This window comes from Alosa alosa, chromosome 19 (genome assembly GCF_017589495.1).
Source record: "Alosa alosa isolate M-15738 ecotype Scorff River chromosome 19, AALO_Geno_1.1, whole genome shotgun sequence".
NCBI classification, from domain to species: domain Eukaryota; kingdom Metazoa; phylum Chordata; class Actinopteri; order Clupeiformes; family Clupeidae; genus Alosa; species Alosa alosa.
The window spans coordinates 23,080,378-23,103,829 of record NC_063207.1 but is presented as its reverse complement, the minus strand read 5'-3'; the positions used below and the strand labels follow the sequence as shown (position 1 = coordinate 23,103,829).

The following is a 23,452-nucleotide window of genomic DNA, read 5'->3' as shown; positions in this document are numbered from 1 at the left end:
AATGGGAGAAATCACTCTTCTTATTCTGCATGGTGCTCTCTTTCTATCTCTCTCTCTCTCTCCCTCTCTCTCTCTCTCTCCCACCGCCAAGTTTTAATTTCACTGAGGGAAAGGCACTCTCAAATCTCTGATACTGTAGAGACAGCTGCATAGTATTAAACTAGTCTCTACATTGTAGGTGGGGGTGCGAATGACCTCATCCGAAACCATAATCCCTGAGTGCAGCAAAATGTGAAAGCGTCCAAAACCAGGAAAGTGCATCCATAATGTGTCATGCGATGTATATGATTGTTTTGCTTGGCATGAAAAAATGCGGAATCTCACCGCTTTGGGCATCAGTTGCTGCTCATTTCGTAGCTGCATGACGTATGACCAATACGCAGACGACAACATAGTGAAACGTGTTGTTCCTTGGCAAATAGCCTATCAACAGATGAAGACTGAATGGTATATGTCCAAAATGCCCACATCTACAGCTTAAACCTAAACGATAAAAGCGAAAATGTTTGACCCCTGCACTGACAATGATGCGCGCATTACGTTGACCAGGAAAATCTCACGGCGCTAGGACCGGGCTTTTCTGAGTGCGGAAAATTCTATAGGGATCTCCGTTCCATCAGAGGAGCTTGCAGCCAGAGAAGCTGACAGCCGCTGCGCAGAGCATCACAGGGCAGCGAGCACACACTGCCCACAACACAGACGAACCTGAACCACCAGGGCACAAGTCCGGAGCCCTCCATATGGGCTCACAATGCGCAGGATTCGGGCCAACGCCATCGCTATTCTGACCGTCGCTTGGATCCTGGGCACATTTTATTACCTGTGGCAGGACAATAAACCACGTTCATCCGCCTCTTCGGCGTCGCAGCCGCGGGCTGCAGGCGTTAAATCGCATGGACAAAAAGGGTCTGTTGGACGCGTGGAAATACATCGCGAGGACCGGACTATTCCACTTATAGTAAGTGAAGCGCAGATGAAATTGTCCGGTTATTTACTAAACTGAGAAGACGCGAACAGTGGTGAGCTGCAGGAGAGTGTGTGCTGCATGTTGATGCGCCAGTATTCCGTGTTTGGACGGACGCAAAAAGCTGAAGCTTCTTTTACACACGAACAGCACGGCCATCGTAGCCTGCCTGGGCAAAACATAGCCGTATAAATTGGCACCAACACAATGAGATGTCACATTTGACGTAGTGTAGTTGCTGCTGTTTGTTCTCTGTCCTCCTAGCTGCAAAATAACTGGTAAGACTGAAATCCATGTTGGCTTTTACGTGGCCCTTGTAAGAGGCTTTCCCTTAAGACCGGTGCAGGTGGTAGCTGCGCGCGTGCTTTCCCTTTTCTTAAGGCGTTTGTTTGAATCGTGTTGAGCCATTAAGGTAGCTAGTGCTTGTGGATATGAATTTGAATAAACTACGAAAACATGAAAAGAAGAAAATCTATATTTTTACAGTGACATTCATAGGTCGCTATATTTAAGCAACATTAATGTTTAACGCGCGCCTGCAGCCAAGCGAACTTTGGGCAGATTGCGCGCCTGCTCTGTCATTTTTACTAAATATTTCCTGTAAAACACCTTCCTATGGAGACCTAGACCTCATATAGTCTGCAGATATTGTGATTATATAGGCCTATAATATAATGTGTCGTTAGTGCGTGATCGAAAATAATTTGCTCTGGTTCGTAGTTGAATCGTAGTAGAGTAGCCTAACTTATACCTTCAGTATTGAGTCATGTAGCATTTGGCAACTAATGACACAAGGCAAACTAAACCTGGTGGCACGCTCGGGTTCTTTATGTGTCACAATTTTGGCATTTAAAGGGGTTATGTGTTTGATGAGGGGACGGCTTTTTATTCCTGATTGACAACTTTACTCGGTCTATAAAATATGTTTATTCCGCTAATAATGGGTAGAACAAAGACGTAAAACACAGAGTGTGGATGGAATGTGTTTCAGAGACGCAACATTCTCCGTTCCTGGTATTTTACAAGTCTAGTAGGCATTGAATGGCGACAGCTGTGAGAAAGGACGCTGGCGGATATCAATCCTCGGGAACGAATTTGGTTGGATCTTCGTCTGACATTTAAGACGCCAAATTCTTGACATGGATGGAAATATTTAAAACCTATCGAAAGCTTTAATATGCATAATTATATATTTGTGAGGTTGCATCATCAATGGGTGTTTAATAGGCCTTGGTGGTCTGGAAATGTGTGATGCTAGTGTAAGCAAACCGTAGCCTATCTGACTTCTAGGGTACCGACACACATTCGCTTCGTAGGCTACATGGCTTCCTGCCTGTCATTCCATAGTTTCAGAGATGGAAATAATGATAATGGGTATAGTACTTGTCTGTGTTATGATGTTCAGAATGATTGAATATAGGCTAAGCTCCATCAAAACATTGTTTCCTAGAGTTCGGCCTCCATTGCCCTGTGCCATATGTCGGCAGTGTTCAACTGCCCAGTTGAGCTTAGTGAAAATCAGCATCCTTGTGCCACGTTACAAAGCTCCATGGTAACAGTGCAGTGTGCTCCAAAACCTCTGGAGTATGTCATCATGACTAATGGTCGCTATGTGACAAAGAAAATCCACTGACTTGACCATGCTTTTTCTGTTTACAGCAGGCCAGCCTTAGAACATAAACCATTACACTTAAACTTCCTTGGTGGAATGATGAGAGGTAGTTGCATAGATGTTGGTTTTTGGATCATTTTGTATCTTTAGTAAGCCTTTTCACTTGTTTGCTACAGCTTTGATTGTTTAGAGATGCATTCTTGGTTAAGGAGTGGGATAATCTCACTCTGTGAAGTGCCTGGCTGTGCACCATGTGACCCTGGTGCAAGTGCTGTCTCAGGCCAGCATGGCCCCAAGTTTAATAAGAGACATGTTCACAAGAGCCAAACATGCGAGGTAACCTAAAACGCCCTGTTGCTGTCTCACTGCACGCTTTGATATGTGATAAGCTTTTAAGGCCTGGCACGCTGTACCTTCACGCACGCAGACCTTCTTGAAATGTTTGAAAAAACCCTTGTTATTAAAATATTGTCAGATAGTTTTATTAAGATTGGATGTTGTAAAAGTACCAACTCTTCTCCAGTCTAAGCTGATAAACATTGCAGTCCTTGAAGATTCTACTTAGAACCAGAACTTAAAACCTTTCTTGCTTGCTTTCTCTCTCTCTGTTTCTTTCTTTGTCAGACAGTCACATGGTGTAAAGCTTTGTAATCCAATGAGTTGTAGCCACGGTGAATAACGTAATTCTTTCATAGTCTCACATAGCATTGCAGTGATAACTTTGTATTTCTGAAGAATGTACTGTCTGCATTGTTATTATTTAATGAGTTAAGTTTGTTAGATAATCTAGGTCTTCTCCCTCGCCCTCGTTCCAGGATCTTTCTATGAAACTTCAGAAACTGGGGGCTTCTGAAAGTCAGATCAGCTATGAAAGTCTCCCATGATTCCTGTCTAATTTTAGATGTAATTTCACATCTCGACATCTCCAATATATGTGTGCGCTAAAGCTAGAAAAGTACCTTTGGGGATGAAGTACACTGCTGTGTTTGGCATATCCTGCCCTAGTATCGAAGGGCTTTTATTTTAAGACGTCTATTTTTGTATGTTAAGATCTGGAGATGTATGCCTGCAGTTTATTGTCAATTGCTTTTAATTGAATTTTTATTTTTTATTTTGCCATTCTCAACATATGTAGGCACATGGTAGACCTTGAGTGATGTACATCTCATACTCTATCTCTAAAACATACAAGGAAGAGCTGTACATTTGTCTTCACCTCAGTGTTCCTTCTCAATGCCCGAAAGCCTCCAGAAATGACGGAAGCTCCTTGAATTCTGAAGGAAATACAAGTGTCTGCTTCCATCAACATGCCTTTATTTTAATACCATGTTTACCTGAGGTGCATTGAGACCTGGTCTGACCGAGGAAAATAGCTACGATCATTTTTTTAAATTTGATTTTAAAACTGAAAACAATCTCTTAGAGCAGGGCCTCAATTACATGGGCGAGACAGGGTTATAGAGTTACATTTTTTAATCACACGATATCAATAAAGTAAATCAAAGCACAACTGAAATATGTTACATATAACTCATATCCATTTAAGATGCATTTAAAAGATCACATTTTTTCATATTAATCTTGTTAAGTTTAACATTATACTTCAAAGGAAAAGTGGGTTTCGCAGGAAATTCTGTCTTGTGGTCTTCAGGCTTCCAAAAACATGTAGCAACATGCAACACGAAACATATAGCAGTTTAAAATGCAGAGTATTTCACTCTGGCTGTGAGAGGGCTTTCTCCACAGAAATGAAAGTGAGGTCATACCATCTGAAAAACTGGTCGTGCGCTAAACCATTCCCCTGACAGCCAATTAATAACATTTCACTGAGGAATGCCACCCCCCACCCCCCTTTTTTCCTTCGTTCCCTTCACCCCCCTCTTTTTCGCTTCTCTTTTTTTCATGGTCTCTGTGTTGTCTTTTCAAGATTTCCCAGGTAGCCACCTGTTTGTAAGTGTTTTCATAGTGTTTGCTGTCAGCCGTATCCAGATGTTTCCTACAAGTTTAAATCTCATGCATGTCCCTGTTCAGACTCATCAGCTTCTTATACCTTAGCCACCCTCTTAATCTGGCCCGCTTTGATCAAAACAGAGGTCACCCAGCCATCCATACAGTAAAAGCTTCAGTTAGCTTCTTACTGCTGGTTACAAGTGGACCAGGACTCCAATAATAAGCAATTACACTGATAGAAAACATGGGTTATGACTGAGCAGGCCTGAGCTCCCAGTGCACTATTGGTGATGAGGGAGTAATCTGATACGTGGCCTTTCTGTTGTCCAGAGGGGACCAAGCAAGGGGATCAGTCTGAGTACTGACTGATGTCCCTATGCTCAGTCCTGGAGATGTTGTAAATTATGTTTAATAGCAATGCTCTTGTTTTGTTTTTGCAGATGTCTAGAGGCTGAAGAGTATTGTTTGCATTATAAAATTTTACCTTATAATATAACAGTTTTCAACATTTAGTATTCTTATTGAACTAAATAAGAGTTGATAAGAGATACTCCATGTTAAAGTAATCAAAAATAATGCTGCAATTTTATCATACCTTGAATTGAATTTCTAATTCAATTGTGCCACTGGTGGCTAGGCTGCTTAAATGTGTATCATCCAGGTTACACTGTGTAAAGATAAACTTGGGAAGAAATAAAATGTGCATGGTTATTCAAGTGGCCAATCTGGCTTGAGATAAATATTGCCAATTTAACCTAGTTATGTACAAAACATAGTTTGACATTGTAAATAAAAAGGGGGTAGAATGCATTTATCTTACTTATTTTACTTACACTGTTTTTTTCCAATTGCTCAGCATTATGCAACAAGAACAGTTTTTTTATTTTATTAATTTGCCATGACTTCATTTCAGTACAATTGAATTACTTTAAATTAGAGACAGCAGAACAAGATGGTGGTCATGCCACTCAGTGCTACCACTGTGTCCCTGTAGGTCACTCATGCACCTCACGGGGAGCTGCAGAACCAGCTGGTGGGCAGCTTTGATGAGAAGGCCTACCTGTCCAGCAAGCAGCTGAAGCCTGGGGAGGACGCCTACAGGGAGCATGCCTTCAACCTGCAGGAGAGCGACCGACTGGGCAGCGAGAGGGCCATCAGAGACACTCGCCACTACAGGTAACCCAACACCACGTACACACACACACACACACACACACACACACACACACACACACACACACACACACACACACACACACATACATACACATACACACACACACACACACACACACACACACACACACACACACACATACTTCTTAATAAACCTTAATAAACCTTAAACCTATAGAGATGCCCCCTTCACACACACACCCTACAGTTCTTAAAAGTTTTAAATAGCATTCATTGTAAGTAGGGCAGCGGCTTGTTGGAAAAATCAGTGCTTGAATGGCTTTGTCTCTTTTAGGTGCGCTTCGGTGAGTTTTGATCCAGACCTGCCCCCCACCAGCATAATCATCACTTTCCACAATGAGGCCCGGTCCACTCTTCTGCGCACCATTAAAAGGTGATTAGACTGCACCTGTCAGGTGCTCGGGGAGCTTGCTGTTAAAAAAGTCTCTCTCTCTCTCTCTCTCTCTCTATCTCAGTCTCTCTCTCTTTCTCTCTCTCACACACACACACACACACACACACACACACACACACACACACACACACACACACACACACACACACACACACACACACACACTCTTGTCTAATGGTTTTCTCTCTGTCTCCGTCCATGTGGCAGTGTGTTGATGAGGAGTCCTCCTTCTCTGATTCAGGAGATTATCCTGGTGGATGACTTCAGCTCTGACCGTAAGCATGTCCTTCATCTTTTTTTTTTTTTTTTTGTGGCTTAGTGGCGTGTCTCCTAAGAAACATCTCAACACAGAGCACACAGAGCTGTTTACTGAGAGCAGGCTACTGCAATGGAGTCTGCTGGAGATGGCCATTTGTATAATCAAGACAAAACGAGAGTAAACAGGAGTAAGATTTAAAAAAATCTTACATAGCTGACGTCATAGCTGACGTCATACTAAACCAAAATGCATCCTGGAATAGTGCCCGCTAGAGAAAATGAGAACCTCATGTCCATATGTGACCACCGTTGCCAAGAGAGATGCAAATGGCCTCATGGTCCGCCAACGCCAGCGACTCCGCCGCAGCGATGGCGTGCAGCTCAGCTTCCCATTACAAATGACTCCGTAATGCTGAAATGAAGGAAAAGGTGAAATAATATCCTCTGTATTACAGTGTAATGTTGGGGCGGCGGGGAGGTGGGAGTGTTTAGATGACAGGCGTTTTCCCCTGAACAGGAGCCAGGTTACTGCTGTGAGATCATGCAGCCCCTCCACACACACCATGCGCTGCTCTTCTCATCGCCACCACATGCACCTTATGTTAGTGGCAATATGTCACACACACACACACACACACACACATATTCTCACACACACACACATATTCTCACACACACATACTCACTCACACACACACACTTACACACTCACACACACACACTTACACACTCACACTTACACACTCACACACACACTTACATACTCACACACTCACGCACACTCACATTCTCTCACACACACATACACACACACACTTGCAAACATGCATTCTCCATTATGCACTTATGCAACACATATAACTCCACACTGCCTCTCACTATAGCTTACACACACACACACACACACACAGCTTTTTTTTAAGCTTTACTCTGCACTTTGACCCTGTTACTCTATGTACTCTCCGTTTCTTCTCCATTATTGATGATACCACATCCATGGAGCCTATAAGCAGATGGCCTGGCAACGCATGTGCTGTTGATCGACCGAGATTAGATCATAACCGATTGAGCAACTAATATTTATTTTCCTCCTCAATATGCTAATAGAGCCCACGCAGAGATTATTCACACACACACAGAAATGCAAAGCAGATGCTGAGAGCGATTTCCCATCTAAAGCTGCAAACGGATGCCGGCATACACCAAAAGCATCTGTGCAGCCATTACATCATGTTGAATCCTGAGAAGACCGAGCGTGTTCTCCTCCGGTCCCTCCCATGTGATCAGGCCTTCAGCATGGGCAAAGTGCACTTCCTGGTGTGTGCCTAGTCCTAAGTGTGCAGTAAAAGGAAGGGATAACCGGAGCACATAGATGTTTGTTGCTTGTTTTTTTTTTGTTTGAACGGTGTAGCAAAAGACTAACGTTTGGATAAAGGTTATATCTTGGCTTGACTCTGGACTCTGCTGAAGATGTAACCTACACTGAAACGTTCGTCTTTTGGTGCACTGTTCAAAAATAAAAATAAGCAATGTTAACATCTGCAGGCTCCGGTGTGATCACCTTCTTTTACTGCACGACCCGTCCTCTCTGGTGAAGCACTGGACTGTAATCAGAAATGCGGCGGAATTGCCATTTTTATTGTGGGATGTCGCGTGTCATAGAGCTTCAGGTTGCAGACTGAGTGCAGCTAGTTTGATTGGGCCTTGATGAGCTTAGAGGCACCAGGGTTGATGAGAGGGCAGGAATTGAAGTGGTTGGACTGAAGGGATTCACTGCAGCCCCTAGATCCTGTTAATGCTAGTCTTAATCAAGATCTTCATCATGATCTTCGCCCTTCACACAACAGACCACATGAGCTTACACATGCGTTCCCATAGCGGCTCACCTGTCAGCACAAAGCTGTACACACGCACACACAGACTTTATCTTCTTCTTTTAGGATATATGTCACATCTGGTTTGTGTGTGTGCGTGAGAGCTGTGTGCTTTGTGTATGTGTTTATTTGAGAGTGTGACTTTTGTTTCCATGGTAATCCAGAGTGAGCTCTCCAGCCCCACCCCCCACTAACCTCCCACACCATCTGTCTCTCTCTCTCTATTACTCTCTTACACACACACACACACACATTGAACACACGCAAGCATACAAGACGCCTTGCGACGACGCACGACGCACGCACGCACGCACGCACGCACGCACACACACACACACGCACACACACGTGCGCACACACGCACGCATGCACGCACGCACGCACACACACAGTGCACGCACACACACACACACACACTCTCACACAGACACATACTCACTTAAACCTATAGATGTCTTATCCATCACCCAAGTACAGATATCTTTCTCCCTTTCACTCTCGCTCTCTCTTTCCATCTCTCTCTCTCTGCCTTGCGTTGTGGATTAGTCGTCTGATCTGCGCAGTCAGGGACCAGCATGATCAAACTACTGTTAAGCCCAAGCCTCCCGTCGCCTCAGCTAGTCATGTCTCTAGCGCTTTGGAAGATGCCAGTGCGCTTGGAGATAACGTCAAAGCAGAGAGAAAGAGAGAGAGAGAGAGAGAGTTTTGCAATGCTTTTGCTACAGCAAGATTTGTGCATCAGTTGCTTGTTGTGCAATTTAATAATATCAAGGCGGGAAGAATATTGTACAGAATTTCAAGCGTTTGTTGCCTTTTTAGCAACTCATTGGACATACTGAAATGTACCACACATCATATGAGACATTTTATACATCTGTATGTGTCATGTGCATCAAATAATTCCTGAAAACCTTTAAACAAGTATATTCTGAGAAATCAATGACACATGGTCACCAGAGCAACTACAGTATTGCCTTATGTTACTCACATTCTGTGTTGGAAGCTTTCTGATGAAATAACAGTTGGGTCATTCCGTGTCAAATCAGATAGGGTTGTTGCATGGGTCCTAACACCAAGGCCTGTGAAATATCTCTGTGCAAATCTTCTGTCTATATCTTTTTCAGACCTTGAAATTCTTTAATTTTTACAGCTTGAAAAACACATGCCATGTTTGGGCATTAATATCTTGACAAATACATAGCCTCCCCAAATTTTGTAGGATGGAAGACCAACTCATAATAAGCATGTGTAAACAATTTAAAGTCTGTACTAAATGTCTCTTTTCTTTCGAAAGGGCCCTAGATTTTGGAAAAATGTGCATTAAGTGTGATATTGAGGGTATTAAAACAGGGTTTTTTCATTTGGTATCAGTCGCTATTTCCTCTTCAAATACATCAGCTTATGAATGTTTTCTCACAATTTGAAGTCTCCAAAACAAATGGCCATGACAATAATAAGGATAAAACAAGGCGTGTTTGTATTTTTGTGTCATTTTCGATATATATGCCATCCTTATCATTTTCACGGTAGTAGGAATTTTTGATTCTTTTTGTAATATGAGAAATAAAATATAGCCATTCCATTTAATGAAATTCAAGTGTCTATCAGAGTCAATGCCTTGTGAAAGGAGTAAAATGCTATGACGTGTTTCACATGAGGGGACGCTAAAATCTGTTGGTTTTTGTTAATGTTTATTTTGGTGTTCCCAAAACACCTGTAACTACATGCATTTATTCTGTGAATGGGACTTGGTACAATATTGGTACTTTACACACTAAATGTCCATATACTTAGCTATTTCCACATAGATTTTCATGGTCCTACTAGCCAACCTACATACCATTTCAGTTGCATGAAAATGACACAAAATACAAACACGCCTTGTTTTATCCTTATTATTGTCATGGCCATTTGTTTCAGAGACTTCACATTTTGGGACAACATTAACAAAGGATTATATTTCTAGAGAAAATACTGATTGATGGCAGGCGTGTTTCAATAAAAGAGGTTTGAGACCCTCAATATCACTTTTTTTAATGTTTTTTTTTCTGAAACTAGGGACTTCTATAAAACCAATGAGAGTGTGGTACAAACCGTTAATGGTTGAATCTTACTGAGAGCATGTTTGTTTTTCATTCTACAATGTTTCGTCAGGCTAGGAATAGTATTTTTTAAGATATGAATGTCCAAACATGGCCTCCAAGATAAGGCCTTTTAGAGAGTGTAAACAATTGAGGGCGAAAAGACTATGAAAACAAAAGAATTGAACAAAAATATTTTACAGGTTTTAGTTATGGAACCTAAGCATTGTGTAGACAAACTTTGAGGAAAATCGGAGTCGGTGCTGCAACCATTTTCCTGGATTTTGTCTGATTTGACACAGAATGACCCAGTTGCAAGAGTCATGGCCGGAATCGTTAGCCAACACAAAAAGAGGCCATTTCAGACCCATCCAAATGCCAATGAGCACGGAGTGTGTGTGTGTGTGTGTGTGTGTGGGTGTGTGTGTGTGTGTGTGTGTGTGTGTGTGTGTGCCTGTGTGCGCATGTATGTGTGTGGTCTGTATATGTGTGTGTGTGTGTGCGCATGTGTGTGTGCGTGTGTGTGTGTGTGGTCTGTATGTGTGTGTGTGTGTGTGTGTGTGCGCGCATGTGCGCAGGGACGTGTGTGTTCTATCTGTAATCAGGTGTCTCCTGTCTTATTAGCGGAGGACTGCCAGCTGCTCTCTCAGATCCCCAAAGTGCGCTGCCTGCGGAACGGACGCCGAGAGGGTGAGTGAGCGAGAGTGAGACGTGAGAGTGAGACGTGAGAGTGAGACAGTGAGACGAGGATGAGATGAGGATGACTCACCTCATCCACTCATGCAGGATTAAAACGACAACGACGGAGATCAGAGAGAAGATTGTCAGATGGAACAGACATACGTTAAAGTCTTGTTGTTAAAGTATTGTTATAACAATGTATGAAAACAAATGGGAAATATGAATATATTATTATATTAATTAATATTATATTATAATATTAAAGGGTAATGTGCATTTGTACATTCCTTTCAACATAGACTTAATGTTGTTGCCTGATTTTCTCATACACAGTGTTGAGACTGTTGTCATTTGAGATCATCATCTCAGTTATGGTGACGAATTGATGTGTCTACAGGGCTGATTCGTTCGCGTGTGCGAGGAGCCAATGCTGCCTCGGCCACAATCCTGACCTTTCTGGACAGCCACTGTGAGGTCAACGCGGACTGGCTGCAGCCCCTCATCCAGAGGGTCAAGGAGGTGAGATGAGTCCCGCAGTCACGTCTCTGCACGACCACATGTCACCCAGTCCAACAACACAACATCCACTGACATTTTGTCCACTGTCCACTGCATCCTGTTGTTGTGAACACATCAGAGAATGCGGGACTGTGGTTTTTTGTTGGTCGCCGAGTTCAGGCTGGCCAGCGTTGCGCTGTCACACCCAGCCACCCACACACAAATATTTGTGCATGGTCTCCCAGACAAGAACACATTTCTGTTGCATGGGTTTACACAGCCACACACTTCAACACACACACCCACGCCCAGAAACCCAGATAAGCAGCTAACTGTCAAATAGCGCACACACACATTTATACTCGCACACACACACATACACACACCAGCACACACAAATAAACATACATTCACTGTAGGTCAGGCACACACCCACTCACAGTCTGACTTTATGAGCTCCTGATACTTGTTTCTTCACTTTTCTCTATGGGGAGTTAAGCCTTGAGTAGTTTTGGAACACACACACACACACACACACACACACACACACACACAAACAAACACACACGCCACACCACACACACACACACACACACACACACACACACACACACACACACACACACACACACACACACACACACACACACACACACACACACACACACACACACACGCACACACACAGACACACAGCTGCTCCCCCCGCTCACAGCTAACCACATCCCTCTCTAGGCCTTTTCCCTGATCCCTCCTTCTATTGTCTTCCAGCTGATTCATTTCTCTCCCAGTCTTCCCCACAACACCCAGGGAACTCCCATCCCTCAATTAAACTCCCATTCGGCAGATGGGACCCATAACAGCAGTCACTCTTAATAACAGAGTCAGCAGGCTTGATTAAGACAAGCACAAATGAGAGTGTTAACGAACAGTGACCTGACTCCTGGAGCTGGAGGCTGATCCTTTCAGGTCACATATTTCTTTAGGCTGGGACTAATTTGGTGTTGTCACACAGTTACATGTGTCATTCTTTTATCTATGCTGAAGATGCCTCTTGGTGTGAGTGGAGGGGGAAATGTAAACTGCAGGTTTTCCCTGGGTTTTGTTTAGTTGCCCATGGAGACGATTGTGAATTTGCTGAGAGTGACTCATTCTTCTTTTTCAACACATCTGTGGTAACCTTAGATTCCCTTTCACAACATGATGTGTGTGTGTGTCTTTGTGTGTGTGCGCATGCGTGCACGTGTGCGCGCGCGCGTGTGTTCTGACCTCTGTTATGTTGTGCTCCATGTTCCAGGTTTGGTAACACAGCCTCAGCCTCCTGGGCATGGCCTCATTAACCTGTGTATTTCCACCAATCACTACTCCTATGAATTGGGCTTAGTTGCACTGCCATTAAACCCATTAGATTCCCCTAACTACCAGATATGTCCGTCCCCTCCTTTATCTTTTTAGAGGTCGCCGGGTTTCTCTCTTTCTCTCTTTCGCTCTCTCTCTCTTTCTCTGTCACTCTCGCTTTCTCTCTCTCTCCCTCTTTCTCTCTCTCTCTGTCACTCTGTGTGTGTGAGATCTTTAATTAGAAATTAAGTGCCTCCATGTTCTCTTCCCAATCCGAGTTGCGTATTAATAAGATCCATGAGGAGCTTATTTGTGAAAGCTGTGAGAGATTATTCCCAGAGTGCTTTTGGCTCAGCACAGCTTTATCCGGGGCGCTCCCCCACAACACTGATGCACAGAGCAGAGTTCAGCAGGCGTTCAGATCCCCGCCAAACAACGGCTCCACACTAACTAGAAACATGCTTTGATGGCAGTACTGTAAAACTCCCTGTCTGTCCAATACACTGTCCACTACACACACACAAACACACACACACACACACACACACAAACACACGCACAATCCTGGAGTGACTCGCACACACACTCTCACCAAAAGAGACACACACTTCAACAAACTCTTCTGCTCTGTCCACTGCCATCTGGCACACACACATACACACAGTTACACTCACACAGAGAGAAAGGAACAGAGAGAGAGAGAGAGAGAGACTTATCAAATTTATACAACGTTCATTTTGTTTATACAACTCATATTACTTTGAAGAAACTCAGTTTTAACCCCTCAGTATCCCTCTCTGTGCGCGTGTGGGATGTTTATGTGGAGAGACAGTTTAGTATGTTATGGAATACATGCGTGACACAGTTTGCTTATGTTTGCTCGTTGGGAAAAGGTTTCCGATGTCAGAATGAGCTTATCCTTTGGCTTCATCTGTAGATACTTGCTTCCATCCTGCACTTTCGAGGTTCTCCAAGCAGAGTGGCCACAGTGTCATAAGATCTGAACTAGAGGCACAAACTGTGGTTTGGAAGAGTGGTGGAGTGGCGTTAAGACCTCCCGTTTTTGTCTCTTCCTCCAGGACCACACGAGGGTCGTCAGCCCCATCATTGATGTCATCAGTCTGGACAACTTTGCGTACCTGGCAGCCTCTGCTGACCTCAGGGGAGGTGAGTGAGTTTGTGTGTGTGGGGGGGGGGACTGGGTATGCCTAGATGGGGGCAGTAACAGCTGTCACATTCACCTGAGAGAGCTGACATGACACACTGCTTGGGTAAATCAGACTTGACAGTGACTGACAAGCTAAGCCCATCCATGTTTTGCCCAACACAATCTACTCCAGACATAGCCTCTGGGTTGTATTCATTTTTGAATCTGATTGTGAATATCTCTATGTCTGTCTTGGTCTGTCTCTCTATCCTATTTCCTCGTTTAACCCATTCTGTGTCTCTCAGGGTTTGACTGGAGTTTGCACTTTAAGTGGGAGCAGATCCCCATTGAACAGAAGATGGCCAGGAATGACCCCACTCAGCCAATCAAGTGAGTACTTCCTTGAAATGTGACTGTGTTGTGCGATTCCTCAGTGCAGTTCCATTTCCCATCTTTCAGCTGTGCTCAGCGACTCCAAGTGTGTGAGGCTGATGTATTAGTCCTTTAAGTCCGCTCTTGGAAACTACTGGCTCAGAATATGGAATGGTTTCATAATAGAGCTGGGGTAATACTGCATCAAAATAAATGAATAAATCTGTTTCAAACTGCTGTCACCACCACAGAATTAATGTGTTTACAAGCCCCAATGAAGCAAGTCGTTTATTTAACTCTTTTTTTCCACTACTGTATCTTAAAGTGTCAAATAACTAATTCCATGCTTCTCCTCCAGAACTCCAGTCATTGCTGGAGGAATCTTTGTGATGGACAAAAGCTGGTTCAACCACCTGGGCCAGTATGACACACACATGGACATCTGGGGAGGAGAGAACTTTGGTAAATTTATCACCCCCACCACCACCACCACACACACACACACATACACACACTGCCCCCCTTTCGAAACATTTGTAGCTTACTGCGTTTTTATCCATGCATAATACGTTGCTGTCACCTGGCCCAGCCGAACTGATTTGCCCTTCAAAGACCCAAACCACAACCATCCGTTGGTGCGCTCTATCAACCAAAACACATCTGACATCAGCGCACCCCTCAGGTCCAAAGCATCCACACTAAGGAACCTGTGCCCTCCTACAGGGTTGCTGCACCAGCCGTGTCATCCAGCTGTTGCAGATCAAAGCATCCCAACAACAAAGAAAGGAAAATCAATGGCAGCTCAGAGCCTCTTTTCTCTTGTGTTGTTCTGTCTTTGAGGATAGTGTGTAGCAATGTGAAAGCTCTTTCTGCCGATTTGTCCTCCATTTTAACCAGCGTGTTTGAAACTCTCCTGCTAAACCCATGTAATCTGTAGCTTGTGTGATTTGTGTGAGCATGAAACGAGAGGTTATCCAGAGCCCCCTCTTGCTCACCACTAAGTGACATTTTACTAGGGTTGGGATCATAAATAACAGACTCAGGAAATGTACCTATATCCAGAGAGAGAGAGGAAAGAAAGAGAGAGAGAGAGAGAGAGAGAGAGAGAGAGAGAGAGAGAGAGACAGAGAGAGAGTTGATCTGATCCAGAGTCGAGGCAGAGATCTGTGATTCCTGCTTTAAACTACTGAATTTGACATGTCTCATCATGATGTCAATAGCAATCACATACCCGTCTCACACACATACAGTGCATACTGCACCTGTTTTCAACTGGCCATTCAAACAATTCAATAACCTTCACCACATTAAAGCAGATCACAGAATAAACAGTACTTCATAGTCCACATTTGATCTACCTGATGTTAATAAATTGCCCCTGCGTTTACAATCTGCCCTCCTCTCCCCAGAGCTGTCCTTCCGTGTGTGGATGTGTGGGGGCAGTCTGGAGATCCTGCCCTGCAGTCGAGTGGGCCATGTCTTCAGGAAGCGCCACCCCTATGACTTCCCAGAAGGCAACGCTCTGACATATATCAAGTGAGTGGCATCTGTAGGCCAGATGACCTGCGCCTGTAGGGGACCCCTGTCACTCTCTTTCTTTCTATCTTTCTCTTTCCTTCCTTCTGTCTGTCTGTCTTTCTTTCTGTCTCTTCTCTCTCTCTCTCTTCATTCCTCTGTTCATGTCCCTCTTGCCTACTATCAGTATGCCCTTTCTCTCTGTCATTCCATCTGACTCTGTCTCTCTGTCCTTTTAAGGGTTAGATTGAATGAGTGCATTATTACCAAAGCCATTTATTGTTATTCTATATATTATAGACATACATAGTATTGTAACATGTCAGTGTCCCTACCTCTCTTGCCCTCACAGGAACACGCGCCGGGCAGCGGAGGTGTGGATGGACGAGTATAAGCAGTACTACTACGCCGCTCGGCCGTCCGCTCAGGGCAAGGCCTTTGGGAGGTAAGTGCGCTTTCTCTTTGCCTCGTACTGGCTGACTCAGTGTGGTCATTCCTCTTCCATGAAAGTCTGCCTTACATCTGTTCTCATCGTCATTACTGAGTGAGCTCAGCATGGAGGATGTAATTAGACACAATAGAGGCATTCCTATGCACCTCTGTCCCTCTCCCTCTTTCTCTCTCTCGATTCAGTTCAAAGGTGATTGATTGGCATTACAAAGAGTTAGACAATAGTATTGCCAAAGTAATTATCAGATGTGTGTGTGTGTGTGTGTGTGTGTGTGCATGCGTGTGTCTCTCTCTCCCTCTCTCTATCTTATGTAATGATGATCTCTTTTACACCCCCTGCAGCATCACAGAACGGGTGGAGCTGCGCCACAAGTTAAACTGCAACTCGTTCCGCTGGTACCTGGAGAACGTCTATCCTGAGCTCAGGTGGGTGAGAGGCCATCGGCTGGGCCATAGACAGGTGAAAGACAGACTGACTGTGTGATGAGAAACTGTCTGTGTGTGTGTGTGTGTGTGTGTGTGTGTGTGTGTGTGTGTGTGTGTGTGTGTGTGTGTGTGTGTGTGTGTGTGTTCTGTGAGGAAACTGTCTGTTCCCCATCCATTAGCTGTTTGTCACTTTTTATTAGGCCTCTCACTGCTTCTATGACAACCAGAAACGTCATTAGATAGATGGCGATGGCATTGCGAAGCGGGAGCAGACATTATGTGCTTGTTAGTGGTTACGTGTTTGTTTGTGTGTGTGCATTCTGCAGAGCCCATCTGGAAGATCTCAGTGTGGCTCTCTGGCTAATTTCCAAATGCTTTCTCCCCTGCTATGTGCCTCTGTCTGTGTGTATTTGTGTTGTTTACCTGTGTGTACATGTGTGTGTGTGTGTGTGTGTGTGTGTGTGTGTTTATGTGTACATGTGTATGCGTGTGTGTGTTTATTTGTACATGTGTATGTGTGTATGTGTGTGTTTATGTGTACATGTGTGTGTGTGTGTGTGTGTGTGTGTGTGATTAGGATCCCTGAGCAAGAGGCTGTGTACAGTCTGCTGAAGCAAGGTGGTCAGTGTCTGGAGACCCACGGGACAGACAGCTTGGGCCTGGCCGAGTGTAAGAGCAACAGCGCCAGCAGAGTGCAGGCACAGGTCAGTTACACTGTCCAGAGCCAGGCCTTCCCCCTCAGCCACACCACACAGAGAGCCAGGCCTCTATACTCAGTCACACCACACAGAAAGCCAGGCCTTCCTCTTCAATCACACCGCACAGAGCCAGGCTTCCCTCCTTGGGCTCACACTGCATTTCTATGCCAAAAACAGAAAATCGGCCACATTTCCTCCTCCCTTGGGATGACTAGTGATTTAAGAATGTAACTTTTACAAGAGCCATTTGTTTTTAGATGACTTTTAGCAGTATGACTGTATATGAAATTTGATAAGAACTGGCTGATATTGTTCACTCTTTTCCAATATGAACTTGTGCAACAGCTATAACCCTACACTTATAAATTGAAATGATTAGTTGTGAAACAACTGTAAAATGATTGTAAAAGGATCAAAATCATGTCAAAAGTGTAAAAACAAACAAAAGAAATTCTACAGTTCTACAATTGGATACAAAAGATAAGAACAGACGATATTAAGCAAGCTGCATCCTTGCGGCCCATTTGACTTATCGATGCGCTGACAGTCTAATCTTCGCGGCATTTGGGTTGGAGAGTTGTGGGCCGGCCTTAACTCTTTCTCTTCTGGTTGTTTCCAATCCCACTCGCAGAGATGGATACTCTCTGAGCCTCAAATCCGGCAGCTGGACCTTTGTCTCGCCATCAGCGCCTTCACGCCGGGGTCAAAGGTCAAGATGGAGGCCTGCAACTCCAAGGAACCCAGACAGGTAGGCGTTGCCAAACGTGGTTTGCATACATTTTGGGGGCGGGGTGTTACACAGATCTCAGTGGGATGGCCCCTAACCTGCCCAGAGCTCCTATAACTGGCACCTGGTAGTCCACTAGCAACAGCACAGCACAGCACCACGGGTCAAGGATATTTACGATGATGACAACCGTCTGAACAAATCCAACACGTGTCCTGGACCCTGTCCTCGTCCATGTCGGGGCGTCGAACGTGTGGAAAGTTTTCAAGGAGTGACAGACAAGTGTTCTAGAGATGAGAGACATCACGCTGCCCTGGAGATGCACACATCTCTGACGAGGGGGTCGCCTGTACCCAAACTGACACCCTATCCCATATGTGGAACCCCCAGAGCATCCAACTCATCCCTCTTCTCTCCCCCTTCTTGCAACACTTATCTCATCCGTCATTGCTATGACTGAGCTCCCCACTGCATTTGGGTCGGCAGCAGGGATGATTTACGTCTTTTAGGTGGGGACTCCTAACCCAAACCATGTGTTGGTGTGCGTATGTTTGCGTGTGTGTGTATGTATGAGTGCATGTGTATGTGTGTGTGCGTGTGTGTATACATCTGTAGGTTTGTTCATGCGTGTATGTGTGTGTTTGTGTACAGTGTGTATGTATGAGTGCATGTGTATGTGTGTGTGCGTGTGTGTATACATCTGTAGGTTTGTTCATGCGTGTATGTGTGTGTTTGTGTACAGTGTGTGTGTGTGTGTGTGTGTGTGTGTGTTTGTATTTGTGTGTGTGTGTGTGTGTGTGTGTGTGTGTCTGTAGTAGTGCCCAGCGCTGACTCGGTTCTCCTGGACTGTGGGCCCCGGAGATGAGCAGGGGATCAGGGCTCAGTCTGAGGCCTGACCAGGCATCTAAAGTAGAGGACATTTTTTGTGCAGCGGCCGTGGTCTGGTCCATTACCCTCCATTGTGTTGCTTGTAAAGTTACAAGCTCCAGATGTCTGCCATAATGTATGGTCATTACACAACACAGCCTACATATCTCAAATAGCTGGAACAGAATCTGTAATTCAATCCCATTAGGTCGTGCTAAATTGTGAAAAAGCTTATGTGAAGTGAAATGCTGTTGGTTGACAAATTGTAATAATTCCTCACACATGTACTCAATTCCTCTTCTATGAATTGAGCTCTATGTTACAGATATACTCACTCACATACTCATATTCATGCAGACTCAGACATTCACATCCAGACTGGCACAGACGCAACTGTAGCGTATTTTCATCATGCACATATGCATTCCTTTCACACTAACATAAACACTTATCGAAACAGCCCAGCCGAGGAAAACTATTGTTACTCTCCCCACACACACCTCCTGTTTTACCATGTGGTTCCACTCAGTCCAGCTTTAGTCTCTCAGTGTGTGTGTGTGTGTGTGTGTGTGTGTGTGTGTGTGTGTGTTTTTGTTCTGAAGTTCATCTTATTAATTTATCATTGTCTACAGGCCAGGGTCTGTTCCTCTCTCCTTGCCAACTGATTTATGAACCATCGATTTATAGTCAGTCTCAACTCCTCCTCAAAAAGCCCCCACAGTTCCATTTAAAAATTCCGCAAGTGTTTCCATTTGTGTCCAGAGGGAGTGCTTCTACTTGGATTGCTATATTTATATATAAATGGCCAAAGTTTACTCTCTCATGCAACATTTTGGCAGTATCAGTTCACAAATTAAGATCATATATAGCACTTTTCTAGACACTCAGGGCCAGATGTACTAACGCTTTTGCGCCCACTTCAGGCGTATTTGTTTCGCAACGTGCGTGTAAAATCATGGCGAGGTATATACAAACAGGCTGCACTGAGGTAAAAGTCTTTGTTCTATATCAAAAGCAATTAACTTTTGTTGGCCTTTCGAATGCCTTACTTTCACTTTCACGTCATCCACTTAAACTTTCCTACTTGCTAGATTTGACCAATCTTCCATAGCCTACGTGCACAAGTAGTTTGAGTAGAACTACTGATCTTCATTATCTCCCTGCTTGTTGACATCTTATCATGTATTGTATTATTTCATGATTGCTTTGTCGTATTGTATTATTTCATGAACGTTTGATTCTTTCAATGTTGTCATCAGTTAACTTCATTCAACTGCCCTTGTATGTAGGCTATACCATTCAGTTGTGGACGTTCGTAAATTGCGGTAGGGGGCGGAGAAAGGCGCAGATTACTTGAAAGTTTGATAAATACCACGTATCACAGTGTTCGCTATCTACGGTTTGTCCATGGCGCTGATAACGCTACGTTCGCAAATGTACGTACAACTGGCCCTCAAAGCTTCACAGTGAATGGGGAACCTCACTAAGCACCACCAATAGACACAGCTAGCAGTCAGACAGTGTGCTTGTGTGGAAGCGTAAACACAGTGTGGCAGTGTGGAAGGCTAAACGCAGCAGAGTGAGGCAGCATGCCCTCGACTGGTCGAGCATATCTGCTGTCTGTTCCTCCGTGGGGTCGGCCCATGCCTGGCCTGTCAGAGTGAGCCTGTGTGTTAGCTGCCTGATTACTGTAATCCTGAGGCCTGAGTCAGACTCCTGCTGCTCCATTACTGCATCTAACTCAAACCTGCTGCTGGGCCGCCGTGCCAAGACCAAAGGCCCACGCCGGCCGGCTGGCGCCAGACACCGTGCCATTGGCCTGAACTCGCTCACCTTTCTCACCCCACGCCAGATGGGCCCTTGTTGCTCAGGTGTCATGAGATGGGCAGAGGAACCGTCACTCCCTGTGTCTTGACAGCTGCTCCCATCATAGCAGCAGCCACTCAGAAGTGGCACATGCGGCGCCCGTCGGACACGCGCACACATGGTCCACATGTGCTCGGGGAGCGGAGGTCATCTTGTTGCACATCTGCCGTTTTATGTCACCAATAAAAAAATTAGCAGTGAAGATGTGTCATTTTTAAAGGTATCCGAATATGACAGGGTGTTCGTGATGTTTAACTGTGAGCTCTGTTTTCCGCTTCTCTCTATTCACCTGTGCAGAAGTGGAGGCCTAAAGGCACGGCCCTGCAGCACATGGTCAGCGGTCTCTGCCTGGACAGCCAGCCCCCAGCCGGTCCACCAGTCATCACCCAGTGTCACCCTCAGCTGGCCAGCCAATCGTGGGAGCCCCAGCTCATCACCTGACCTTTGGAGAGAGTTGATGAAGAGGAGGACGCAGTTCTGGGTGGACAAAGCCTGATGGATTGACTGGGCGCTGGGACTCCAGGGGTTGAGGAGCGTGTCTTCACACTGTAGTGGACGGGAGATGCTGCTGTCTTAGTAGTAGAGGACTTTATTTTTGTCCAAAGGTTAATGCCATTGTGTTTGGTCCAAGGGGTGTTTTGTGACATTTCTTTCTGTGGTCAGTAGGATTGATGATATTGGGGATGGATAGGCAGATGCAGGGAGAGAGAGAGAGAGATGGGGGGGAAGGAGAGAGAGGGGGAGAGAGAGAGGGCAAGATTTATTGCACCTTTTACCCTCTTAAACAGCTCATATCTATATTCTCTCATTCTCATGGCCGATGTGGTTCTCGTTGATTAACTTAAAATCCATGGAAGTTATTGACTGTTCATCGTTTTAATGGCTGTCTTGACTCTGAGTTTCACAGTGCATTCCTCAAAGTGATGTTGTATATATTGTAGAAAGCTCCAGCCATAATCTTTTTTTAAGTCTTAAATTTCAAAATATAAAATATTTGTAGGCAGGATGAGGATGCTCATAAATTCTTAGGCTGTTTTTAGAGCCAAGAGAAACATTACAGTTGCTGTCAGGGCTGATGGTCATTAAGTTTGGCTCATTGTAATTCCAAATAGATCAGATATTTGATACAATTTAATAAAGCACTGGAGCGTTTCATGCCAAATGGACTGACCTGCAGACAGTTTATGGGATGAGTGCTATACAATGCACAGCATCTGACATTTATTTTGCATGGCCTCCAAAACCAAAACACATTCAGCTGGAGGTAAATGATGCAGTGAGCCCAAAGAATGTTTTATTGCTATTTTTGTCTTTTTAAATTCTTTTTGTAAATACTTGAGGCTTGAATAAGCTTTGTTTTGGAATATCTGACCATTCATGTCATTTGAAAAAACGAATAAAAAATGGCAACCAACTAAATCTGCGATGTGTCTTTCGCCTACTAATTCAATATAGTCATGCAGAAACAATGGCACACACATCACCACATTCTGCAATGCTCTGTAGACTGAATTTAAATGGAAGAGGGGAAATTACATGTGTATTAGATTGCCCAGTTAATTAATGAATGATAAAACACCAAGAAAGGTTTTTGGAAAACAGCCCAATGCAACACCCTATTCATCCACAAGATGGCAGTCTTTCCTTAAAAACAAATCCATCTGCTCAGCAGTAGGCTTATCATTTGTAGCCTGTCTGTCTGGAAATAAACTGAGGAACCCCTGATGAGATATGGGGTAAGTGAATGATTATACTGCTTATAAACCTTTTTCTTCATGTAGGCGTCCACCCATTTGTCTCTACTGAGAATTTGGCATGCATTGGGTATATATGAGTTCTGTGAAGGATGTTTGAGAAATTGGGCATATCTGTGAGAACACTCTAATTTTAGCCAAGCCTACATCTTACACCCTTCAGTCCATTTAACCAATTTAGAGGAAGACTTTCTTGTTGAAAAGTAAATGGTTAATGGAAGAGTCTTTCAATGGAATAGTGTTGATTCTTTCTGATTTCTGTTCTGACATTAAATGGTCAGACAAGCATTACACTTCATGTCACACAAGATCATGGACCATAGGCAAGCTTGTGAACTATCCGTTTTATAAGGGTAAGCATTTGTAGGCTTACCAACTTTTTAAAATTGTTTACTGTTAATTTTAACTATTGTAATGTTCATATTCTGTAAGTCACTTTAGACAAAAGTGTCTTCTAAGTACAATAATCATATTACAAACACACACACACACACACACACACACACAAACATACATCGGAAAATCTCCAAAATCTGTATCAATAAGTATGCCTGCAATTATGTGTAGCCTATGTATCTGTATGGTGCAACGCATGCAACTATTTTATAGCCTAATAAACACAAAGGTATTAGATACATTTAAAAGAGAGAGAGCAAAAGAGATGGAGAGATCAACAGGCTTGGCACTGTAGTCAAGTGCTGCACAAGCAGACCTGCTGTGCATGGGAAAGCTATAGGCATTCCAGCTTTGCTCCACAGGCCTCTGCCTGAACTCTAGTCTTTC

At 44.2% G+C, this 23,452-nt stretch overlaps 1 protein-coding gene across 1 annotated transcript; it reads left to right on the top strand.

The window, feature by feature from the left end:
* The first annotated feature begins 408 nt into the window (after positions 1-408).
* Positions 409-22,334, top strand: galnt16 (UDP-N-acetyl-alpha-D-galactosamine:polypeptide N-acetylgalactosaminyltransferase 16). The gene is made up of 15 exons (XM_048228447.1): positions 409-958; positions 5,521-5,702; positions 5,998-6,096; positions 6,325-6,392; positions 10,955-11,020; positions 11,409-11,530; positions 13,927-14,014; positions 14,300-14,384; positions 14,725-14,828; positions 15,776-15,902; positions 16,234-16,326; positions 16,674-16,757; positions 17,335-17,461; positions 18,087-18,203; positions 21,213-22,334. Exons 1-15 carry the CDS (start codon positions 752-754, stop codon positions 21,354-21,356), a joined length of 1,713 nt encoding a protein of 570 aa, XP_048084404.1. The 5' UTR covers positions 409-751; the 3' UTR covers positions 21,357-22,334.
* The last annotated feature ends 1,118 nt before the right edge of the window (positions 22,335-23,452 follow it).

What these genes read in the sequence shown, in the direction of transcription:
- galnt16 (XM_048228447.1), top strand. Translation starts at nt 752, where the DNA reads ATGCGCAGGATTCGGGCCAACGCCATCGCTATTCTGACCGTCGCTTGG. An exon ending in GCGGAACGGACGCCGAGAGG is followed by an intron (nt 11,021 to 11,408) that starts GTGAGTGAGCGA and finishes ATGTGTCTACAG; the next exon opens with GGCTGATTCGTTCGCGTGTG. An exon ending in AACGCTCTGACATATATCAA is followed by an intron (nt 15,903 to 16,233) that starts GTGAGTGGCATC and finishes TTGCCCTCACAG; the next exon opens with GAACACGCGCCGGGCAGCGG.